Source organism: Bombus huntii, chromosome 9 (genome assembly GCF_024542735.1).
Source record: "Bombus huntii isolate Logan2020A chromosome 9, iyBomHunt1.1, whole genome shotgun sequence".
Taxonomy (NCBI): domain Eukaryota; kingdom Metazoa; phylum Arthropoda; class Insecta; order Hymenoptera; family Apidae; genus Bombus; species Bombus huntii.
Genome location: NC_066246.1, coordinates 10,065,079 through 10,086,375, shown reverse-complemented (window position 1 = coordinate 10,086,375; position 21,297 = coordinate 10,065,079). Strand labels below are relative to the sequence as shown.

Here is a 21,297-nt window from a genome sequence, read left to right as displayed (position 1 = left end):
TTTTATGACTACTTTTAGTAAATCTATTTTCATCTTTTATTTGAACTGATTCAGATAACAGTAACAAATTTTGAATTTATATAATACATATATATGATCGTTATAAATAACTATAAAAACTGAAATTAAAATAATTATTCTTAATATTATATATTTATAAATTATGTTCTATTATATCAATTTATAATCAAGTTTATATAAGTTTTAAACAAGCAAATATATGTCTATTGGAAAAGCAATTAAACACATACAGGTAGAGAAAATTGATATACACAGTGCAATAACATTATTACAATTTATTATTTTTAGTTCGAAATTGAATCAGACGTGTGCCCTTGTTCAGAATACCACTTATCTTGGCATATTAGCTTGGGCGATATTAATTATAAACGTGCCATAAGAAAATGAGTACTGGTCATAATGTCTCGTACACATTAATATCGATATCATTGTAAAGATTATAATTTACAATACATAGATGCTAGTCATATAAACCTGTTAAGATGATGCACAATTAAAATAGCACCCCGGGTTTCAGTCGCGCCGCATAATCATGGATCCTGTCGATCGTCATGCATCGAGAGTCTCCTTTTTTCAGACGAGACGTTCTGAAGCTTTTGTGTTTTATGCCTACACGATTTGTTTTTTTTGTGTGTTTCTCCTTGGCCCCAATCGACATTTAATTCACTTTTTGACCATCCTCATTTTTCATTAACAGACTTTTATTAACGGTGACAACGAGGTTCCATATTTAAGAGACCCTCGACTACCGTCACTCGTTTGCATCTTGATTGCGCACAAGAATGACATTTTTAAGAGCGATATCGATGACGACCATGTCGAGTACGCTGCTAACAGTGACGAGTATCCTGTAAAATACAAATTTTACACTATTTGTACATTAAAAAGATTTCTTTAATTCTATATATTATGAATTACTCACCCTGAGTCCAGCCCCGAGAAAATCGTTCGGAGTGCTAGTTAACTTCGAGATCACTATCGGCTTGGTCATCTTGATCACTTTCCTCTTCTTCATCTTCCTCCTCGGAATAATACTGCGAGGGTGGCGATAGAACATCCTCTGAAAGTGAAGTATGAGAAGATGAAGGAGGTCGAGAGCCTTCCAATTTTGTGTCCAGATCTTCCATTGAGGTACTTGGTCCAGGAATGGTCACTGGGATGAATTTTTCCAAATCACCAGATGCTAGCTCTAAAGTAAAGCATTGAAATATAAAATTCATATAACGATCTGAACAATTGTTTAATTATGAATCATACGTACGTTCCACATATTTCTCCAGAGATTTTGGAACCATTAATTTGGCCTTCCGCAAATTTTCCTCTGTGCATTCACCCTTCTCTAAACCTGATCAAATATTATTTCTCTTTAAATAATCTGACTGATAGGTTCAAAAAGAAATATAAAACAAATTGCTTACCGAAAGCTAAACCCATTTGCTTTAGAACTTCAATATCGTCGTGAATTTCGAACTTATCGTTAAAATTGAACAGGTACTCGGTTCTGTAACCAACATGATTTGATATTATCAATTAAAATATAATATTGACAGTAATAAAAAAATCACTTATTTCTATTATCATACTTGTCATTTGAAATGCTGCAATCTATGACAGTCTTTTTGCTAGTATTCACAATCAGGAATGGCAGCTGTATGGCAGAATTTGGTTTTGGTGGGCCACGCAGACTCTCATTGGCACGATTACGTTCCACCAAATTTTTAAAAGAGATATGCGAGAGGATCAATTGATGCAATTGTTGTGTTTTCGCTTTAATCCTCTCGATTTTCTTCTTTTTATCTTTTTCAAGTGCCAAACATTCCTGAAGAGAATTAGTTGGCAAACCTAACCACCTGATTTCCTTCTTCTCTTTTGAAATAATATTCATTGCCATTAAAACGTTCAAAGCATCATAAACACGTCTTCTAATATTTTTCTGATCATATTGCTATAAGACAAAAAATAATACGTTGTTCTTTATTTGTATTACTTTAAAAATGAAAAGAAATGGCGAAAATCATACCTGATCTGTTAAAGAGTTTATATGAGCAGGATTAGTAAATTCTCCAACAAGTTCATCCGCAACCTCATTGTACGACGTCGTTCCCTTCTTTTTAACTTTCTCACAAACTTTCATTGAAAAATGACGTAATCCTTTACCTACTTTTTCCGTTTTTCTCCGTTTGCTATCAACAAGAAAATAAAACATTAATGATAAATGTATGTTACTAAAAATTTATTTTAAATATTTAAGTTCTTAATCATTAAAATTTGTTTACAAGTAATCTATAGAATGAAGACAATAGTAAATACACGCATAAAAAAATATTCCATTAAAATAGATAAATCCTTACTCTGGTACAAAATCACCACCCTCAACATCTTGTCTTTTTCTAGAACCACTATGATCCAATATTGGACTAATATATGTTTTTCCACTTGCATCTTTCACAATTTGTTGATTACCAGATTGTTGTTGCTGTTGTTGTTGCTGTTGAGATACTATTGCCTGCTTTATATCACTCTGTAAAACAAAATAAACAAAACAATCAGTTCATATATTCTTATAACTTTTAATGAGTTTAGTATTAAAATTTTACCAACAGAGGTAATTATTTTGAATAAAGCATACCATTTGTGCAGATGTTAATTGAATAGTTTTGGTCAGTACAGGTTCACCAGCCTTGGTTGTTGCTAATTTTGTATTCTGTAATGGTATTGTAACCAACCCTAGAATAATTACACACAAAAAATATTGTTTTAATATCCTTTATTTCAAAATTAAATGACAAGAAATTATATTACTGTATATACAGGACATGTCATATAAACATTTTCACATAATTATATCTTGAAATTGTGGTTATTCAAACAGATATTTCAAATTAATTTGTTTCAAAGAGGGCATCTAATGATGGACATAAATTTTATCTAATTACACCTCTGATTGCAAGATGACTTTTATTTTTTAATATGAAACTATATATTTTCGTTCTATTAGGCATGCAGTTTATTACAAGACAAATTCATTTGAAGAATGTCCTTTGTTTAGAAACATAATGATGAATATAAATGTTAATGTAAATTTGTATCATCTTTATGATCAAATCAGATTCACTCTGATAAGGAAATCTTGTTTTTATTCATAGAAAATAAATTTTAAATTCCCATAAACATCTTTGAATGACATTGAAAGATCAACATGTTATAGGTGTAAATGAATTCATTTAATAATGAATTACATGACTACCTAAATAAAAATATATAGACCTATTTAAAAAAACAAAGGTCACCTTGAAATCTTGGAGGTATGTTCAACTAAACAAAATTTATATTCCCTATAAGATATTTTTCTGGAAGTAGAGTAACTTATGTTTACAATATTTTTTTCAAATAACCAATAATGTAAGAAATAATTATGCCAAAAGTTTCAAATGTACAAAAATCTAATTTTTTAAATTTGTTAAGAAAAAATACATAAAGAGATAGGTGACTAGATAAAAATAATTGTTGAAAAAGTTACTTACTTTGGCCAGGAGTTGAAGGACTCTGCAGACTGATAGTTCTAAGAACTTGTGCGTTAGATGACAAAACCTAAACATCAGAGACAAATCACTGAATTCAATATTAAAATGAAAAACTGAATTATCCTTATATAAATATTATAATAAAAAAAAGGTTCAAATGGCAAATAAAATTATTATACATATATTGTTTATTATACCTGAGATTCTTGGCTCGGAGTCTTAAAGACTTTAAGGCCACCTGCATTTGTTGTACTGACGATACCACCCAATGCCTTATTAGCAGTACTCTGCACTACTTTTATTACTTGTGGATGACCTAAAATGATATTAAATATTCTATTACTATTTTGATAGTTAAACAAGTGCAACATCAATGTATTATGATAACATCAAACAATATAGAGTCAGTAGTAATTAATGAAAAATTTAAATGTTTGATAAACATAAACATGAAAAATTATTGAACTAAACAAAGGCTCTCCGAACTAATATACCTTAACTATGTTAAAAACACACTGAACAGCATCTTCAAACTTGAATATAAGCATTGTGAAGTAAAAGTGACCTTTTTCGATTGAACAATCAAGACAAACAAGTAAGTACATTCCTAAACAATTTAAAGTCAAACAACTTGGAAGTAAATTGATTTTATCTGTTTAGTAATAGAAAAGAAAATAAAAACATCTTTCCATAAATTCAGTGCAGATAGTTTAGAAAGAAACAGAGTATAAGACTAACATGTATGTGGAAAAAGAAGAGTCAACATGAAATTGCAATTAACAAGAATCAAAAGAAAAATAGCAGAAACACGAACATGAAACCGGGAACAAGGCAACGATAGTGAAACTACGTGATTTTAAAGAAAATGAGAGAAAATCAAGGCATTATCATCGAAGCGAGGCATGCTGATAATTGGCGCGCACTCGGCATACTCACCGTTCGCGTCATGTATGAGAAAGTTCATCGTTTTGTTTTGTTGCGTCATCCTCGAGGTTAGAATTTCGTCCCGGCGTCACCGACGATCACGACGATCGACCGAATGCCGAGTGAAAATAAAAAGATCATAGGTACACTCGCTAATCTTGGCTCGGTCTATCACCAAAATGGCGACTATGATATAGAACCATTTGAGAACAGAATTCAACGATATACCGATCAAGGAACGTCTTATTGCACGCACAAAATTGAAAGCTAGCTGTTTCTTTATCGTATTAATGCGACCATTTTATGAAAACGCTCATTGGAAAAATATCACAAACAACACAAATCTAGCTTCCGCGTGCACAGTACAGAATAGAGACGAGCTTGGCGGCATGACAAAGTTAAACAGCTGATTGGTTGCTTTCCCAGTCACGTGGCTTCTTCTGTTCCACGTTTATGGGCACTGTAATATCTTCAAGAAAAACCTGTTTCTAGTGTTACAAAATGCCAAACACTATTATTGGGATTTCACTTTTTAGATTGGTAATACCCATTTGTCGGTTTTTGTCCAATAAATAACTTATGTTGAACACAAACGCGTAGTAAATTAAAAAGGACGCGTAGTACATCGCAATTGACTTTACTATACATAGTAAATAGTGGAAAGATTAATCTCATTCAAATATTTAATTCCATCAAATATGCTATTTTTTAAAAGAATTAAATATTTAAAAGTAATTATTACTTCCAAAGAAAAGTTTCGTAATTTATTTGCTTTATTATCGATTCTAAACACACATGAATTTTAAATTAAGATAGGTATTTAAAAGTATTTCTTATTTAAGACATATTTCAAATGAAGTGCAGTATTAAAATTTATGCACTATTTCACTATAGTCTTATTTGTATAAAAAATAAGCGGTAAAGTATATGAAATTTTCGCGCCATGATTCAATATATAATATATCATGTACAAAGTAATCCTAAGAATATTTCTAATGATTTTAATTAATTGAAACATAATTAATTAATAAAAAACATTCAGAGTAGTTACGTAGTTCAAAATAACATCAAACGAGACATTTTTTGTGATTTCTCAGGTTAAATAATTTTCCAATACATCTCCTAAGAAAAACTATGTAATTATACCTATAAGAAAATAAAATAAAAAATAGTTCATTTAAATAGCAGGATTACGTATTAATTAAGTGAATTGATGCGTGATTTTAATTTCAAAGCTTCCCAATTGGTTGAAACGAAAGTTTCTAGATAGTCAAGACCAATAATGTTTTTGCAGATTCGGCATTAGTCGCGAAAGAATTTTGATAAGAGACGTCATAGAATCGTGCAATTAGTCAAAAGTTTTCAAAGACAAATAATTCATTTGTAGCGTTCTTTAAAAGAAACTATATCACATTGCATAGGTTCGGGATCTGTTATCAATAGAGTTGTCATAATAGAATAAATTGTGTTTTTAACACGAAATATTGAATTGAAAAGTAGTTGCCTTATATGTGTGCTTTTAAAAGAATCGTATAGAATACTTCGAACCGAGGCTGAGGGTTCGTTCAGGGTCTGACTGAATGGTAAGATTATTTTAAGGCTCGTGAGACGATTGAAACGCTCAGGTTAAACATTTATTATCTTCTTCAACAAACTCGCACCCTAACAAGTCGCAATTCGATTTCTTCTAGTTTCTTTAAATTGTTAAATTTTTATTTTATATCATTTATGTTTTTTATAAACATATATAAATTTTATGTTGCTTTGTTGATTTCTTTCCTTTTTTTTTACCTGAACCTTTCTGTCGTCATTGTATCGTTGATCGACTTGATACACGACCTCCATTTTTGTTGCAACTATTTCATTCGGCATATTTCTTGCAGTGTTTGTCGGTTCAATTATTTTTTTTAAATCACTTTACGAATTTTTAAACTTGACTTCGGCGAAAGTCAAAATTTTTAGGTTAATTCGAATGTGTACTTTCGAAATAAGAAAACAGACACAATTAATATTTATAAAATCATGTTTGATGATAATAGGTCGTAGCCTGTAACAAATTTGACATTTACATCTATAGATATAACCTGAAGAAATATGTTTGGCGCAATTTATTGCAAATCTTGTAATATATGAACAAAATATTTAAGAAGAGTATATCCTACAAAAGACTCTTCGCATAAACATATATGAGGATATTATAAGTCTGGAATATGAAAAATACCATACATAGCCTCTTTTAATTCAAAATTTGGAGCACTTACTATTGCAGCAATTAAATCACGTAATTTTTTAACCTAAATTTGATATAATTTTATTTTTACTTTCTTTCAATTTTATTTCATTATGTTTTTGTGCACAAAATATTAGAATGAATTTTCCAAATGGATTTTCTATGCTTGGAATTTACATAATGGTTATGTACTATAGTAGTGCACATTATTTAATTGTATTAATTACAGTTTATATAAACTATTTACTAGAACAAGAGACCTAACAGTTGTTTATTGTTTCCATATATTCCGCAAGGTCTGTACATTGTGAAAAACATGCCTCTGTTCGGAAAGTCTCAAAAGAGTCCGGCGGAGGTGGTAAAAGCTCTTAAGGAAGCAGTAAATGCATTGGAGCGTGGTGATAAGAAGGTAGAAAAGGTATGTTGTGAGACTATATTTCGGTTTCTATGACGCAATACATTAATTTTTAGGCTCAAGAGGATGTCAGTAAAAATTTGGTACATATAAAAAATATGCTTTATGGAACAGCTGAAACAGAGCCTCAAGCAGATATTGTTGTTGCCCAATTGGCCCAAGAATTGTATAATAGTAATTTGTTGCTTCTACTTGTGCAAAATCTTAGTCGCATAGATTTTGAGGTATGTTTAGATATATTTACAATATAATATCAAATTATAAATTGTGCAACAATTTTTCAAACTTTTAATATTTCATTTATGATATACTATTTGTTTCTTTATTAATATACTCATATACTCATATATTTAATATGTTTTATAATATTTCATTAGGGAAAGAAGGATGTTGCTCAAGTATTTAATAATATATTACGGAGACAAATTGGAACCAGATCTCCAACAGTAGAGTATATATGTACTAAACCGGAAATATTGTTTACTCTCATGTCTGGGTAAGTTCTGGTAAAGTACGATATTCATCTTCTACTTGTTAAATATAAATATGAAATATTTTAATTTATAAATGTAATAATTACAGATATGAGCACCAAGACATTGCTTTAAACTGTGGCACTATGTTAAGAGAATGTGCAAGATATGAGGCCTTGGCAAAAATCATGATCTATTCGGACGACTTTTACAATTTTTTCAGATACGTTGAAGTGTCAACATTCGACATAGCTTCCGACGCGTTTTCTACGTTCAAAGTAAGCGATGATAAGCGCATGATATATCGTACTTAAAGTAAAGAATACTCTTGGTGCATCCGGTACGTTGGTTTTTAGGAATTACTTACCAGGCATAAAATACTGAGCGCTGAGTTTTTAGAAATTAATTACGATAAAGTTTTCTCTCATTATCAAAGGTTATTGAATTCAGAAAACTATGTTACGCGACGACAAAGTTTGAAACTGCTAGGGGAACTCTTACTTGATAGACACAATTTTACCGTATGTATAATTATCAGTAGTTAAAGAAAGCATATATATGTATATATGTATAATGTGCGCGCGCGTGTATGTGTATGCGTGCTTATATATATATATATATATATATATATATATATATATATATATATATATATATATATATATGTGTACCTTCTTAAGAGCACGTTAATTCGACAGTTCTTAAATTTCAGGTAATGACACGATATATTTCGAATCCTGATAATTTGAAATTGATGATGAATATGCTCAAAGAAAAATCACGTAATATTCAGTTTGAAGCGTTTCATGTTTTTAAGGTATATTTACGTAGTTTAGAATCATCATTATTATTTAGATTTAGAAAATAATCAGAAAAATTTGTTTGTAACTTTTTAGGTATTCGTGGCGAATCCAAATAAACCGAAACCAATCCTAGATATATTACTGCGTAATCAGGAAAAATTAATCGAATTCTTGACACGCTTCCACACTGACCGTTCCGAAGACGAACAGTTCAATGACGAGAAGGCGTATCTTATTAAGCAGATTAAAGAACTTAAGTCTGTACATGAGAATTAAGTCCAAAATACAAGTTATTGCTACAGCTACCGTTAACTACTACTATTGAAGTCTATTCAACTGCTGTTGCTACTGTTACACCATCACAGTCACCGATGTAGCAATCTACCATTATTTTCTTCCTATCTTTCTGTCTTTTACTGTCCCTTTCTTTCACTTGTTATAGTTATCGTTAATCGATTCATAATGATTCGATTATTATTAATTAATATTATTAATTATTACTATTATTATTATTAATTATTATTATTATTATCGCTATTACTTTTATTTGCGAGTAGTTCTGTAAATAAAGTTTTCGTTTAATAATGCATTATTGTATATTTACACAAAGCGATTCTATGCCACGTTCATATATTTCCATTTAAATATCCATTTGAAAAGAAAATATTCCTTCTTGAAGTTAATATCAATTTCTCAATGCAATTAGATTATTTGATACTATCATAATTATGCTGCTTAATATTTATTAAATTACGAAATTTATATTATAAAATATTGCTCAAAAGCTAATATATATTTAATTTTTTTTGTTTAAAATTTATAGGAGTAAAGAAATTATGTATTTATTATTATATTATTAAACTTAATAATTGTTAGGTTATGTTCATCATGTTAAACAGCATTTCATTATTGAACATTACAATGTTAATAAAGAAACTAAAATATATTTTCAGTCAGGGGAAAAGATTACATTGGAGTAGTGGGGCATGTCACGTGGTATTTTATGACAGCAATATCATGGCGGTCAGTTTAGGCTAGTCAATAGTGATCAGTATTGGTCAGAAAATTTAATATTTGTGCTAACATTTTAACATTATTTAGTGAAACAAATCAACTGTTTGCCTATAAATACGTTCCGACTTGATGTTTTAGTGCAATTGTAGAATAAAGACTTGAACTTAAATGGAATTAAGGAAGATTGAATTGAATTCGTATAATGTAAATTCAATGAAGAACGAAATTACATAAACTCGTTCTAAGTCTGTGACGATAGCTGATATATTTGCTAGCAAAGAGTATGGAATAAATGAAAATGTTTGTAAAAGACCCCTGTGGGATTGTGTGTATCATAATTACATATGTTGCTGTCTTCTATGCAGATTACGTCGTCGTACGTTGGGTTATCCTGCATAGTTTGCAAGACAGGTGCATTTAATAATATTCTATGTTTGTAAACCTATTTATTTGTAGTTTTATATTTATTTGTACAAAGTTGATTTTGCATAAATTTTATATCAATATGGATATATGTATTTTAATCTTTTAATATACTTTTAATTTAACTTAATAAAATATTGCTCATGGAATGTTTCTTTTTCCATTTTATTACATTATTGCACTTTTCTTGTAATTAGAGATGCATCTTCAGGAAATGCACTTGCATTAATTATTTACTGATTTACAATTAATCTCATTTTGTATATTATTATGTACAGTTTGTGGGGTCCCTTTCATGTTGTGGCTTTCAACACTATTGTATTATTATTGATAATATCACATTTGAAAGCAGTCTGCAGTGATCCTGGTGTTGTGCCACTACTTCAAAGTCGTATGGACTTTTCTGACATTCATACAGATAATCCAGAAACAAAAATTGAATGTGATGAGAGAGACAGTTGGACTGTTTGTACTAGATGCGAAACATATAGACCTCCCAAAGCATGTCATTGTAGAATTTGTAAACGATGTGTTAGGCGAATGGATCATCATTGTCCATGGTATGCTATAACTTATAGGAATATAAAACATGTTTACAGTTGTAGAGTAGTAAAAAATATTAAATTCAATTAAAAATTATGCAATTTATAGCGATTAATAATTGATCTTTGTTATTATTTATTTTCAATTGTAATTTTTATTTCTTAACTTCTGAATTTATGATATTTTCTTAGTATTATTTTTTAGTATTTTTACCAAACATTCATTATAATAAAAATAATAATGCAGTAATAGCAGATTTATGATTTATATACTTTAATGATATTTTTTCACATTGAACTTAATTTACAATGTTGCTCAAAGGATAAACAACTGTGTTGGAGAACAAAATCAAAAGTACTTTATTCAATTTCTGGTCTATGTTGGAATATTGGCCTTCTATGCACTAGGCTTGGTGATAACCTCATGGATTTTAGAATGTTCTCGGTGCAGTAATGACATAGCTGTCAAACAGAGTCGCATGTATGTGTGTTTCAAATATTTCACTATTGTTTGAAATAATAACTATATAATTACATTCTAACTTAAATTCAACTTCTAATAATAGAATAAGAGTACTTTGAGAGAAGATTAAATAATTAGTAATTTTTTCTTATACAATATTCAAATTTACATGTAAAGTTTATTCAAATCTAAAAATTATTTGAAGTACACACAGAAATATGTTGTCAGAAAAAAATGAAATTAATCAAGAAGTTTTTTCTGCAGCTTACACTGTGTTATATTGGTATTGGAATCAGCACTGTTTGGCATGTTTGTCATCGCAATGCTGGTAGACCAATTTCAAGGTATCCTCGGAGAAGAAAACATAATGGAACATATGCAGAATAATCATCATTATAAAAGAAACAGTTCACGTACTCTGGTTTTACTTTCTCAGGTTTGTGGCAAGAGCCATCCAATTCTATGGATGTTTCCTTGCCAAAACCCACCACGTTATACTTTCCGAAAAGATGCGTACCTGATAGATCATGAAGTTTAGATGAATACTTAATCACATATTGAGATGTAAATGCTCTTTTATGGCTTTGCTTGCCATAAATACTTTTCTATATGTTTAAGAAAGTCTCCATTATTTAAATGCAATTTGCAAAAAAATAAGATATTATACATTACAAAATTTAGGAGAAGGAAAAGGAAGACTTTCACATATTATATTTGTCTACTTCAAATTCTTAAATATTATTAAAAACGTTTAATTATTTAAAATTAGAAAATTTACAGCATTCTAATATTTTTTAATAATTTTTAGTCTTTTAATAAAGTTCTTTTTTAAATAATCTCATATTTAGTTAAAAATGTAGAAAAAATAACACATAGGAAAGATGTTTGAAGGTTTAATTTTATACAAATTTTGTATCATTGCTGATGAATTATTATTTAATCCCTCATTAAATTATATCCGCTTATAGTTCAAGATAAACTCTTAAATTGATGTATATTTTAGTATTTGTGAGTCATTCCATAAGATTAAATATGTCTAAATATACTTGCAGATTTAATACTCACATGATTGAATCAAGTGTTAGTAACTGTATTGAATGTAATGTCAATGAATGAATTTCAACAAAATCTTGTAATACATATAATTAAACATTTTAGTATATCTTTTATAAAATTTTATGAATTCATATGTATTACGAAATATTCCAGTTTATGCAAAATTCAGTACTAATTTTCAATTTTTTAAAAATATTAATGAAATTCATTTGTATTTAAATTGTGCAGAATGTATATTTTTTATATTTATATGTGTTATGAAATTATTATACATAAAAAAGTATTACACTATAAAATAAGTAAGAAATTTATTTTGTTCAAAAAATTTATTGAAGATATAAGTTTTAAAGACAAGCAGCCATTAAACCAGCAACATTTTCAAAATCTATTTTTTCTGTAATATTTTTTGTTTTAATATTTTCATCCTGATTAGCTATAAAAATAATGGACTTGCTTTCTTCTTTCCATCCATATTTTTTTACCCAATGTTTTAATGTGGTATCTGAAATAAATTATTTTATTATTAAATTTGTATTCATACATATTTTAAGGTAGTATAATAATTTGTACTTAAAAAACAGATTTCTACATTTATATAAATGTTACATAATATTGATAAGTAAAACATATTAACAATATTAATTCAAGGAATTTAGTTTATAAATTCACGCTTTAATGGATTTATGTTGTTTAGAATAATTATCTTTTTTGATATAATATTTTTTAACAAAATATTCTTTTGTGAATATTTTCATAAATCTCTTTTAAAGTATTTAAAAAATATGAAAAAACATTACCATCAACTCCTCCAAGAAGTTGTGCTAAGAGATTTTTATCTATTGTTTGGAATGTAATTCCTACTACATGGCAAACAAATTTTCTTATAGAATCTTGAAATCCTACAATCCTATCACAAAGATCAGACATAGAAAGAACTCTATCCCAAAAATGTTGGAAATTACATTGTTCTAAAATATCTCCCAAATACATGATTTGATTAATAGGACTTTCTTGCATCTGTAAAAATAATTTTAAACTTATTGGTCAGTTTATGCATTAATTATAAAAAGTAGATTAGCAACATATTTATGTAAAAAATGTAAATGAGAAATTATATATATTTTGTATGAAAAAATGTTTTATTATATATATTATAAATATGTTCTTGAATCAAAATCATGCTTAATTAATATATAAGTTATAAATCAAAATATTTTCCATGAAAATATAAAGATCAAGATGATAAATGAATAACTTACAATTCGTTCACTGAGAAGACATTTACAAAGTACAAAATCAGTATGAGGAAGATTTGTTAGAGCCTTCAACAGTATTTGACAAGTAATATCCATGTTAAACCTGTGTGGATTTAATTGATACAATTTCAAAACTGCTAAATTAGCTTCCAAGTCATATGCATTCTCTCTTGATTGTATTTCAACATATTTTTCTAGCGTTGCTAAATGATCTGGATTATATCTGAAATTTTTATAAAATATAAAAAATATATTTACAGTTATTATATTTGCCATGCATGCTTAATGTATATGATTGTAATATGTTCTTCATGATAACAATATAAATAAAATTTTAATGAGATCAAATAAATTAATAATTAAATGTTGAAAGAAATATATTAAATTTCCATGTATTTTTTGTGTTATTAAAATAAATCATATATAAGATATGAATTAGATTACACTTTTGAGTAATGAATAATGCACCTTTCAATGCCTTTCAACATTCCAGCCACAGTTTGACGCATTGCTTCAGCCATTATAGTAAAAAGGATTATTTCCTTAATTGCTTATTATAAGTTAAATAGTATATTGCTCTTTAATCTAGAAAACAGATATTTTGTTAGGTTAGGAAAAGTAATTCCACCACACGATGAGTCTTCACAAGGTTGCCAAATTTGACAACATAAACTAATAATACCAACCTACATAAATGCTTTTAGAAACGAAAATTTAAGTATCACCAGGTATCATCTGCTATCAGCTATTTTATTTTAATTTTGAACGCAAAATAGTATATATTAGTAATAACATACAATATATAATAGTAAATTAATTTTGTTTGCAGGCAATAATAAAAATGTCAATACATTTGTCTTATGCACATTAAATTAAAAACAAAATAACTATTCCCGAATTGTTAATAGATCATTCATCATTTATATGAAACTACCCATTTTATGTACAGTTGAAAGAAGAATTTAATGGAATTATACGAGCTATATATGCATGTTTATCATGTTCAAGTCAATGTGTTGCAAAAGGTGTGAACTCAATAAGAAATGTTATTTAACCAATATTTTAAATGTTATAAATTATTCCGAATTTTATATATATGTTATATTTGGTATTTTTACTTGTCTGTTATCAATTTTTGTATTCTTTGTGTAATATATATTTTATCTCTGTTGCGTATTAGAAGTTTTAACGTACTTCGCGAAATCAAAGGTAGTTCGATTCGTAAAAAAAAGATGTGACCCGCAAAGTAATTCTTAACGCGGTTCCCGCGCCACTTCCCGCACATCCTCTAGTCATTGGGGATGCTCCCCTCTGCCGTGCTGACCGTTAACGAGCAATCAAACCGCGTGCACGCGCGCGCTTGTAAGGTATAAAAATTAGTTACGTTAACAATTTCTTGTTTCATGCAAAAGTTTCGAACACTTGGGCACCATACATCAAATTCGTTGTTTTTACAACGAAGGGTCACTTTTTTCAATTTGATCAGAGAAACTTTCACGAATACTACTTCTTTTCTTCTAAGATTAAGAATTAATCGTAAAATTTTCTAAGGAATTCAAAAAATTTTTTCAGGTATCTACTTAATTTCATAAATCGAAGAGTGATTTCTATCTATAGCAGATGCTTTGGGATTTGTGTGAGTTAATGTCGATCATCCTGATGATCTATATTACGGAGTGTACCCAGAACGGATGTAGCGATAGATCGGTGTCACGTGAACCCTCCGGATATACTAGCTTCCTAGTCTTGCTCACCTACTTTATCGTACTCTTTCATTTCGTCAGAAAGTACAGAAATTTGCTTATTTCATATACAAAAAAGACAGTTTCGATAATAAGGATAATAACGCGAAAAATGAGATATTGTGAAGTGTTCAAAGTTGTACACTTGGAAACATGATTGACAATATTGTTTGTATAGAACAGATGATCAATTGATGTTATTTCATGAATAACAAAAATCCTCATAAATAATGTTTCTCTATTTTAAGGCTCTTTTCTTCAATTGACCAAAAAGGAACCCCCGTGGTTAATATCTATGATAGAACTTTCTAATTACATTCTTAGGAAACATTTTTTCTGCCATCCGTATTGCAATTTCAAGTACTTGAGATTGGCGCGATCGAATAATAGCGATAGAAGGTTGTAACGATATTGCGAGCTAGAATTGGAAAGTTATCGATACATAGAAGAAAATGGATGGATATGTAGATGTACATATCTAAACATTGACAATAAAGAGCACAGCATCGTCGGGATAGCCGTCAACTTGATGATGATATACTGTTGCGATCTTGGTGACCCTCTTTCTCCTTGTTTTCCTCGTCCCCTCTTGCTTCGTGCGCGCGAGCAGGCACGAGTGAGCGCGCGCGGATTAAACGCGTGACACCGATGTAAACTGCAAGGGTGGACCGGGGGAAAAAAAGGAAAAGGGGGATCCCCCGATTTTGTACCCCTGATATTTCAGCTAGTTCGCCGTCGAAAGTGAACTCCTGATTCCAGTTCTGAGCGGGCCGGCTAACCATTCACATCGTCCCTCAGATATAAATTGTCTTTTAGACATCGACATCGAGACGAGACGAGCAAAAGTTGAGAGAAAAAAGGGAGATCAAGGGAGGAAAAAACGAACAGTTGCAACAGTTCTCGTCGTTTATGTACATCATACGTAGTAATCGATGATCGTAACGTCGCTAGAACCGCCAGGATCAAGAGAACCCGTTAGCTCTTGATCGCCGAATATCACTTTACCGAATCGAAGTTCCGTCGAATCAAAGTGTTACATCACTCTTTTTCTGCATCGAGGACTTTGCTTGAAACACTGAGAATGCCGCCCGTTCGACCCGATCGAGCTGTTGCGTGAAAGATTAAGAGTGTGCAGTGCAGTGCATACGATCTAATTTGATTCTTGAGAAAGTTCCGCTAAATCGGCGTTTCTCTTTCGCGCGGTCCTTCCTTCATTTCCGTTCTTCTCACGAACCACCGGAAATTCACGAGGAGGAAGCACGGTGACCACGGAAGCGCAATAAACGGCTGACACAGTGTCGTGAGATCGATAACTGGCTAAAGTTAGGTTTGTATGAAACTATGCCTTGTATAAGATTTTATTTCGCAAATTATCTTATTGAGAAAGAACAAAGTAAAACAATATGGGGAACATGTAACACGTGCGAGCAACTTGACATTCCTAGGCGCGTCATTGACCGAGAAACGGAGATCTGATCGACGGAAGGAAAAGCCGCAAGTGGAGGTTGAATTGGAAAAGCGAGAAACCAATTAATAGTAAGCGAGAAATTCAAGATCATAGCAATGTCGGTTATGCGGAACAACGCATTCTCGGCTAATTAGAATATAGCTGTTTTTTATGAGCGTGGAAGAGGAAGAGGGAGCCAGGCAATGGATCGGCCGCGAAGGGGCCGGGGAAGGATGAGCTTTGGGGGAACGCGCACGGACTCGGATATTCATTACAGGGTTCCCCAGCCGGACATTCGTATTTAACCGGATCGCATCGATATTACTTTTACGCCTTAATTTTTTCTTATTGATCTTGACGTCAGAAACCATGTTACTTTCGTTTCACTTTTGACTCTCGCACGATTCCGCGATAGAAAGAGCGACGAGTCCTTCAAGAATCGTCGAAACATTATCTCTTTATAATACTGTTTCTGTAACTAAACTGTTCGTTTACTTTTGATTTTCAGTCATTTTGAAATACTTGTTAGTCTAATTAAATTTTCAATAACTTTCTTCAGTTTTTCTTAAAAGAGAAATCTTAGAATCGGACAAAAAATGAGTGAAATGTTAGATTCCAGTCATGTGACTCGGTATAGTCAGTGATTACAGTTTTAAACTATAGTTGGTATCCTTGAATTTCGACGAATAATAGTTTTCCGTAGATTTTCCACACCGCAAAACACAAATCGCATCCGGTCCCGGAAACAGAACTCGGTCAAACTCGTTCTTCGCAAACTACATCCTTTCAGCGAACCTTGAAAGTTGCTTATAATCCATATAAGAGGGCTCATAATCCACTCTCATGTGAACTTGATAAATATATTCTATAGAAAATCAATACATAGGATAGTCGAAAAATATATAATAGACGAAGAAATAAAAATTATGACACGTTTGATTGCCAACAGAAACACTGTTATGTCTTCGCGGTAGTTCCGCGGCCAATAAAGGAATACGCGAGAGAGGTCATCGAAAACGAGGGAACTCTTTTACGGTCAGCGGAATAAATCGTTCAAAATGACGGAAGCATCGAGAGAACCGGAACTCGCGGATCTTGAAAATCCTGACAAAACTGCATTGAACCTAGCATCCGCATCTAATAAAACGAAGCCACTGCCAGAACGTGGTACATGGAGTACCAAGCTAGATTTCATTTTGAGCGTGGTAACTTTATCAATTATAATATTTCTTATTTCTTACTTGCTCTTCAACGTTTATATTGTATTGATTTTATACTAATTCACTTCGATTCGAAGGTTGGTCTAGCAATCGGTCTGGGAAATGTCTGGAGATTTCCATATCTCTGTTACAAGAACGGTGGCGGTGCATTTTTAATTCCGTATTTTTTAACACTGGTTCTTGCTGGGATTCCAATGTTCTTTATGGAACTAGCTCTCGGCCAGATGCTTACCGTTGGTGGCCTCGGTGTCTTCAAAATAGCGCCATTGTTTAAGGGTATCGGATATGCCGCCGCTGTCATGTCCTGTTGGATGAATGTTTATTACATCGTCATTCTTGCTTGGGCTATCTTCTACTTTTTTATGTCCATGCGCAGTGGTTAGTTTAATCGAGGATATTGTATTTTATATATAGAGTAAAAATAAATTTGATAAACATATAGAAAGTTCAACGAGTTATATGGACTTTTATTTTTAATCAGAATTACCATGGGGAAGCTGTAATAACTATTGGAACACGAAGAATTGCGTAAATCCCTACGACAGAGATTCGCTAATATGTTGGAATCAAGTTACTAGACATCATAATTACGTTAAAGTATGTTCCGTCAACGACGTCAACATGACAATCACAGAGCTTACTGATCCGGTCAAAGAATTTTGGGAGTAAGCTCGGCTAAACAATTATAGTAACAATATGAAAGATTTCTTTGAGCGTATAAAATACTATTTTGTAGACGTCGAGCACTTCAGATCAGTGAGGGCGTGGAACACGTCGGCAATATTCGTTGGGAACTAGCTGGTACCCTCCTTTTGGTTTGGATTCTCTGTTATTTTTGTATTTGGAAAGGTGTTAAATGGACTGGAAAGGTGGTATACTTTACCTCCTTGTTCCCTTATGTTTTGTTGACGATCCTTCTGATTCGTGGCATTACTTTACCCGGAGCCATGGAAGGCATTCGATTTTATATCAGTCCAAATCTTTCCAAACTAAAAGAATCCGAGGTAAGCAATATACAGTTATACTGCAATAATCGTTTTCTTTTAATGATTGAATGAAAATAATTGTAACAATTATTCGGTTTTAGTAACAGCTTATTGAACTTTGCAGGTATGGATAGATGCTGTTACTCAAATCTTCTTTTCATACGGACTAGGTTTGGGTACATTAGTGGCTCTTGGTAGTTACAATAAATTTACAAATAACGTTTACAAAGACGCATTGATCGTTTGTTCGGTGAATTCTTCGACGAGCATGTTCGCCGGTTTTGTCATATTTTCCGTGGTAGGCTTCATGGCCCACGAACAACAAAAACCTGTCGCAGAAGTCGCCGCTTCTGGTCCAGGATTGGCTTTCTTAGCTTACCCTTCTGCGGTTCTTCAACTTCCTGGAGCGCCCCTTTGGTCTTGTCTCTTCTTCTTTATGCTTCTTCTCATAGGTTTAGATTCTCAGTTTTGTACTATGGAAGGGTTTATTACTGCCATGGTGAGTAAAATTCTTTAGGGTATATTTAATAAACAATTTTCAATCCCTTGTAAAATATTTAACATTCAAGGTGGACGAATGGCCGCAGTTGCTTCGCCGGCGTAAGGAACTATTCATTGCGATAGTTTGCGTGCTTTCTTACATTATTGGATTATCTTGTATTTCACAAGGTGGCATGTACGTCTTTCAAATCTTGGATTCATACGCAGTGTCTGGGTTCTGTCTTCTCTTCCTAATTTTTTTCGAGTGTATCTCGATAAGTTGGGCTTTTGGTGTAAATCGGTTTTACGATGCTATAAGAGATATGATAGGATATTACCCTCTAATGTGGTGGAAGCTATGTTGGACTATTACCACCCCGATGATTTGTGTCGTAAGTAGAGTTCATTCTTTATTTTATAAATCAAAGATTACTGAGACTACTTTCTAATTTTCTCGTCTAGCTTCAATTTATGTTTTAATTTAGATAAAATTATTATTATTCTCAATCTTTAAAAATTTTAATAGGGCGTCTTCATTTTCAATCTCGTACAATGGACACCTGTAAAATATTTAGACTATGAATATCCATGGTGGTCGCACGTGCTTGGCTGGATGACGGCTTTATCTTCGATGCTTTGTATACCTGGTTACATGATTTATGCCTGGAAGACAACACCAGGAGATACGTCTACAGTAAATAAATCCTATTTATTATTTCGCTTAAGATTTCATAAGTCTTTTGGGTATCTAATAAAACATTAATCATTCTTTTGTATTTTTATGTTTAGAAATACAAGTTGTTAGTACGGATAGAGGATGACGTAACAGGTCTACGAATGAAAATGGGTCAGCCATCGGTCGAACTGACACCACTTTAACTGCCACGGATTCATTTTGATCCTAAAAAGGATTCATTATTTTAATCTTTAATACCTTCTGACTACCATTAATTTAACGAATTAACTATTTAATGACAACATTTGACATCATTATTTTCGTGTAATTTTTTTATAAAATTACTTTCTTCGTTCGTTCGAAAAAAAAACTTTTGCTGTGTTCCTGTTTACCAAAGAAATTCATGTTATTTAAATGAACATTTTTTATCGTCTAGATAATAATATATTAGATTCTTATCAGAAGGAACTAAAGTGTTCAGAATTGTATCTAGTTTTAGCTTAAGTATATTATAGAGTAATTTAAAGCACATGAAATTTTTGGCATACATGAATAGTTCACAAGAGAAATGCATTTAGAAAATAATCTCCCGATGTTGTTTATAAGATGGATTCTAAAATTAAAAATTTCAAGTACTTGATAAGTGTTTTAAATTCCGAAACTATTCGTGTAAGTCTGATTACAAATTTAGCAGCTATAACTTATTTTAGCAATATCGGACATGTACCATAAATCAAAAATTACTGCACATTTTGAATGTAACTATATAGTACACATATCTACGCTGCCATAATTATTATATTTTGCTGCTCAATTGATCGCTAAGCCGAAATGTTTTTTGTTTATATAAAAGATATATCGATTTACGCGTGATTTTGCAGAAAATGTATGTGCAAATTTTATTCTTAATAAAAATTGTAGATTTGCATAGAAAATATGGTAGTAGATATCCATTACATTATTAATAGGAAAAAATAATTATTAATATATATATAATTAAGTCGAAAATTATTTAAAAATCGTTTTGGCAAAATTCACGGTATATTTAGTTGAAAATTATTATAACTAGTTATTTTAATAGTATCTATTGTAGTTATATATGTTACGCATGTTTCTCTCTTAGAAAATGTAACATGCTAAATAAGAATTTCATTCATATGAAGAAAGAAAAATTAAGAAAAAGAATCTGTATGGTAACATTTTTGGTAAATAAAGTTAATTATTAAAAAGTTATTTAGTTTTTGTTAGTATAATATATATAAATATCTATAACTTTTATATGTTGTTATTTTTAACAATATAAAAATTATACTATATATTTATTTTATGAAATATATAATTATATATGTACGCTTCCATGCAAATGAAAAAGCCATGAAATATATAAAGTATAGTAAGGATATATGTATAGTAGTATACGAAGTTTCCTTATGTTTCATTGTTATATACCTTCTTTTATTAATTTTCAGTGGTGTACTTTTAAAAATATTTATAACTATAAAATATAATAATTGTCATTTTTAACACTTTACTTCCGTTAAAGAAAAATAAGATTCTTTCAAATATCAAGATGGCAGCGCAGCTGATCTAACAAGTGCAAAG

At 30.8% G+C, this 21,297-nt stretch overlaps 5 protein-coding genes across 13 annotated transcripts; 3 read left to right on the top strand and 2 right to left on the bottom strand.

The window, feature by feature from the left end:
• Nucleotides 1-281: 281 nt before the first annotated feature.
• On the bottom strand, nt 282-4,901 carry LOC126869738 (transcription factor Dp-1). Its single transcript, XM_050626650.1, has 11 exons — nt 4,482-4,901; nt 3,743-3,861; nt 3,546-3,612; nt 2,651-2,748; nt 2,373-2,542; nt 2,042-2,204; nt 1,605-1,966; nt 1,440-1,522; nt 1,283-1,366; nt 944-1,210; nt 282-869 (listed from the first exon to the last, which is right to left on the bottom strand). The coding sequence occupies exons 1-10, from the start codon at nt 4,528-4,530 to the stop codon at nt 978-980; spliced, it is 1,428 nt and encodes a 475-aa protein (XP_050482607.1). The 5' UTR covers nt 4,531-4,901; the 3' UTR covers nt 282-869; nt 944-977.
• Nucleotides 4,902-5,757: 856 nt separating this feature from the next.
• Nucleotides 5,758-8,979, top strand: LOC126869746 (protein Mo25). Of its 6 annotated transcripts, none has more exons than XM_050626675.1 (9): nt 5,758-6,052; nt 6,547-6,750; nt 6,996-7,108; nt 7,171-7,338; nt 7,492-7,610; nt 7,697-7,865; nt 7,944-8,108; nt 8,300-8,404; nt 8,484-8,979. In XM_050626675.1, the coding sequence occupies exons 3-9, from the start codon at nt 7,016-7,018 to the stop codon at nt 8,664-8,666; spliced, it is 1,002 nt and encodes a 333-aa protein (XP_050482632.1). In that variant the 5' UTR covers nt 5,758-6,052; nt 6,547-6,750; nt 6,996-7,015; the 3' UTR covers nt 8,667-8,979. The 6 variants fall into 6 exon arrangements, with proteins under 6 accessions (XP_050482632.1, XP_050482633.1, XP_050482629.1 ...); XM_050626672.1 differs by having other exon boundaries at nt 5,759-6,052; nt 6,996-7,117; XM_050626676.1 differs by lacking the exon at nt 6,547-6,750 and having other exon boundaries at nt 5,758-6,094.
• Nucleotides 8,980-9,667: 688 nt separating this feature from the next.
• Nucleotides 9,668-12,199, top strand: LOC126869753 (palmitoyltransferase ZDHHC3). The gene is made up of 4 exons (XM_050626690.1): nt 9,668-9,815; nt 10,106-10,387; nt 10,692-10,850; nt 11,097-12,199. Exons 1-4 carry the CDS (start codon nt 9,697-9,699, stop codon nt 11,368-11,370), a joined length of 834 nt encoding a protein of 277 aa, XP_050482647.1. The 5' UTR covers nt 9,668-9,696; the 3' UTR covers nt 11,371-12,199.
• On the top strand, nt 9,671-20,630 carry LOC126869728 (sodium- and chloride-dependent GABA transporter 1-like). Of its 4 annotated transcripts, XM_050626631.1 has the most exons (10): nt 13,967-16,213; nt 16,332-16,422; nt 17,283-17,538; nt 17,631-17,931; nt 18,035-18,218; nt 18,290-18,557; nt 18,664-19,038; nt 19,109-19,411; nt 19,546-19,713; nt 19,809-20,630. In XM_050626631.1, exons 3-10 carry the CDS (start codon nt 17,392-17,394, stop codon nt 19,896-19,898), a joined length of 1,836 nt encoding a protein of 611 aa, XP_050482588.1. In that variant the 5' UTR covers nt 13,967-16,213; nt 16,332-16,422; nt 17,283-17,391; the 3' UTR covers nt 19,899-20,630. The 4 variants fall into 4 exon arrangements, with proteins under 4 accessions (XP_050482589.1, XP_050482588.1, XP_050482587.1 ...); XM_050626632.1 differs by lacking the exons at nt 13,967-16,213; nt 16,332-16,422 and adding an exon at nt 9,671-9,815; XM_050626630.1 differs by lacking the exon at nt 16,332-16,422.
• Nucleotides 12,180-13,802, bottom strand: LOC126869755 (eukaryotic translation initiation factor 3 subunit K). The gene is made up of 4 exons (XM_050626694.1): nt 13,613-13,802; nt 13,148-13,367; nt 12,686-12,905; nt 12,180-12,390 (listed from the first exon to the last, which is right to left on the bottom strand). Exons 1-4 carry the CDS (start codon nt 13,663-13,665, stop codon nt 12,233-12,235), a joined length of 651 nt encoding a protein of 216 aa, XP_050482651.1. The 5' UTR covers nt 13,666-13,802; the 3' UTR covers nt 12,180-12,232.
• Nucleotides 20,631-21,297: the final 667 nt, after the last annotated feature.

Bases quoted from the DNA above. Each gene is read 5' to 3' on its own strand.
- LOC126869755 (XM_050626694.1), bottom strand. From the start codon at position 13,665: ATGGCTGAAGCAATGCGTCAAACTGTGGCTGGAATGTTGAAAGGCATT. The intron at 13,368-13,612 runs GTGCATTATTCA...TAAAAATTTCAG, and splicing joins ATGTTGAAAGGCATTGAAAG to ATATAATCCAGATCATTTAG. The intron at 12,906-13,147 runs GTAAGTTATTCA...TTATTTTTACAG, and splicing joins GTCTTCTCAGTGAACGAATT to ATGCAAGAAAGTCCTATTAA.
- LOC126869753 (XM_050626690.1), top strand. From the start codon at position 9,697: ATGAAAATGTTTGTAAAAGACCCCTGTGGGATTGTGTGTATCATAATT. The intron at 9,816-10,105 runs GTGCATTTAATA...TATTATGTACAG, and splicing joins CTGCATAGTTTGCAAGACAG to TTTGTGGGGTCCCTTTCATG. The intron at 10,388-10,691 runs GTATGCTATAAC...TGTTGCTCAAAG, and splicing joins ATGGATCATCATTGTCCATG to GATAAACAACTGTGTTGGAG.
- LOC126869738 (XM_050626650.1), bottom strand. From the start codon at position 4,530: ATGACGCAACAAAACAAAACGATGAACTTTCTCATACATGACGCGAAC. The intron at 3,862-4,481 runs GTGAGTATGCCG...ATATCATTTTAG, and splicing joins TCTCATACATGACGCGAACG to GTCATCCACAAGTAATAAAA. The intron at 1,967-2,041 runs GTATGATTTTCG...TTTGTCTTATAG, and splicing joins TAAACTCTTTAACAGATCAG to CAATATGATCAGAAAAATAT.
- LOC126869746 (XM_050626671.1), top strand. From the start codon at position 7,016: ATGCCTCTGTTCGGAAAGTCTCAAAAGAGTCCGGCGGAGGTGGTAAAA. The intron at 7,339-7,491 runs GTATGTTTAGAT...ATATTTCATTAG, and splicing joins TTAGTCGCATAGATTTTGAG to GGAAAGAAGGATGTTGCTCA. The intron at 8,405-8,483 runs GTATATTTACGT...GTAACTTTTTAG, and splicing joins AAGCGTTTCATGTTTTTAAG to GTATTCGTGGCGAATCCAAA.
- LOC126869728 (XM_050626632.1), top strand. From the start codon at position 17,392: ATGACGGAAGCATCGAGAGAACCGGAACTCGCGGATCTTGAAAATCCT. The intron at 18,558-18,663 runs GTAAGCAATATA...TGAACTTTGCAG, and splicing joins CCAAACTAAAAGAATCCGAG to GTATGGATAGATGCTGTTAC. The intron at 19,714-19,808 runs GTAAATAAATCC...TTTTATGTTTAG, and splicing joins CACCAGGAGATACGTCTACA to AAATACAAGTTGTTAGTACG.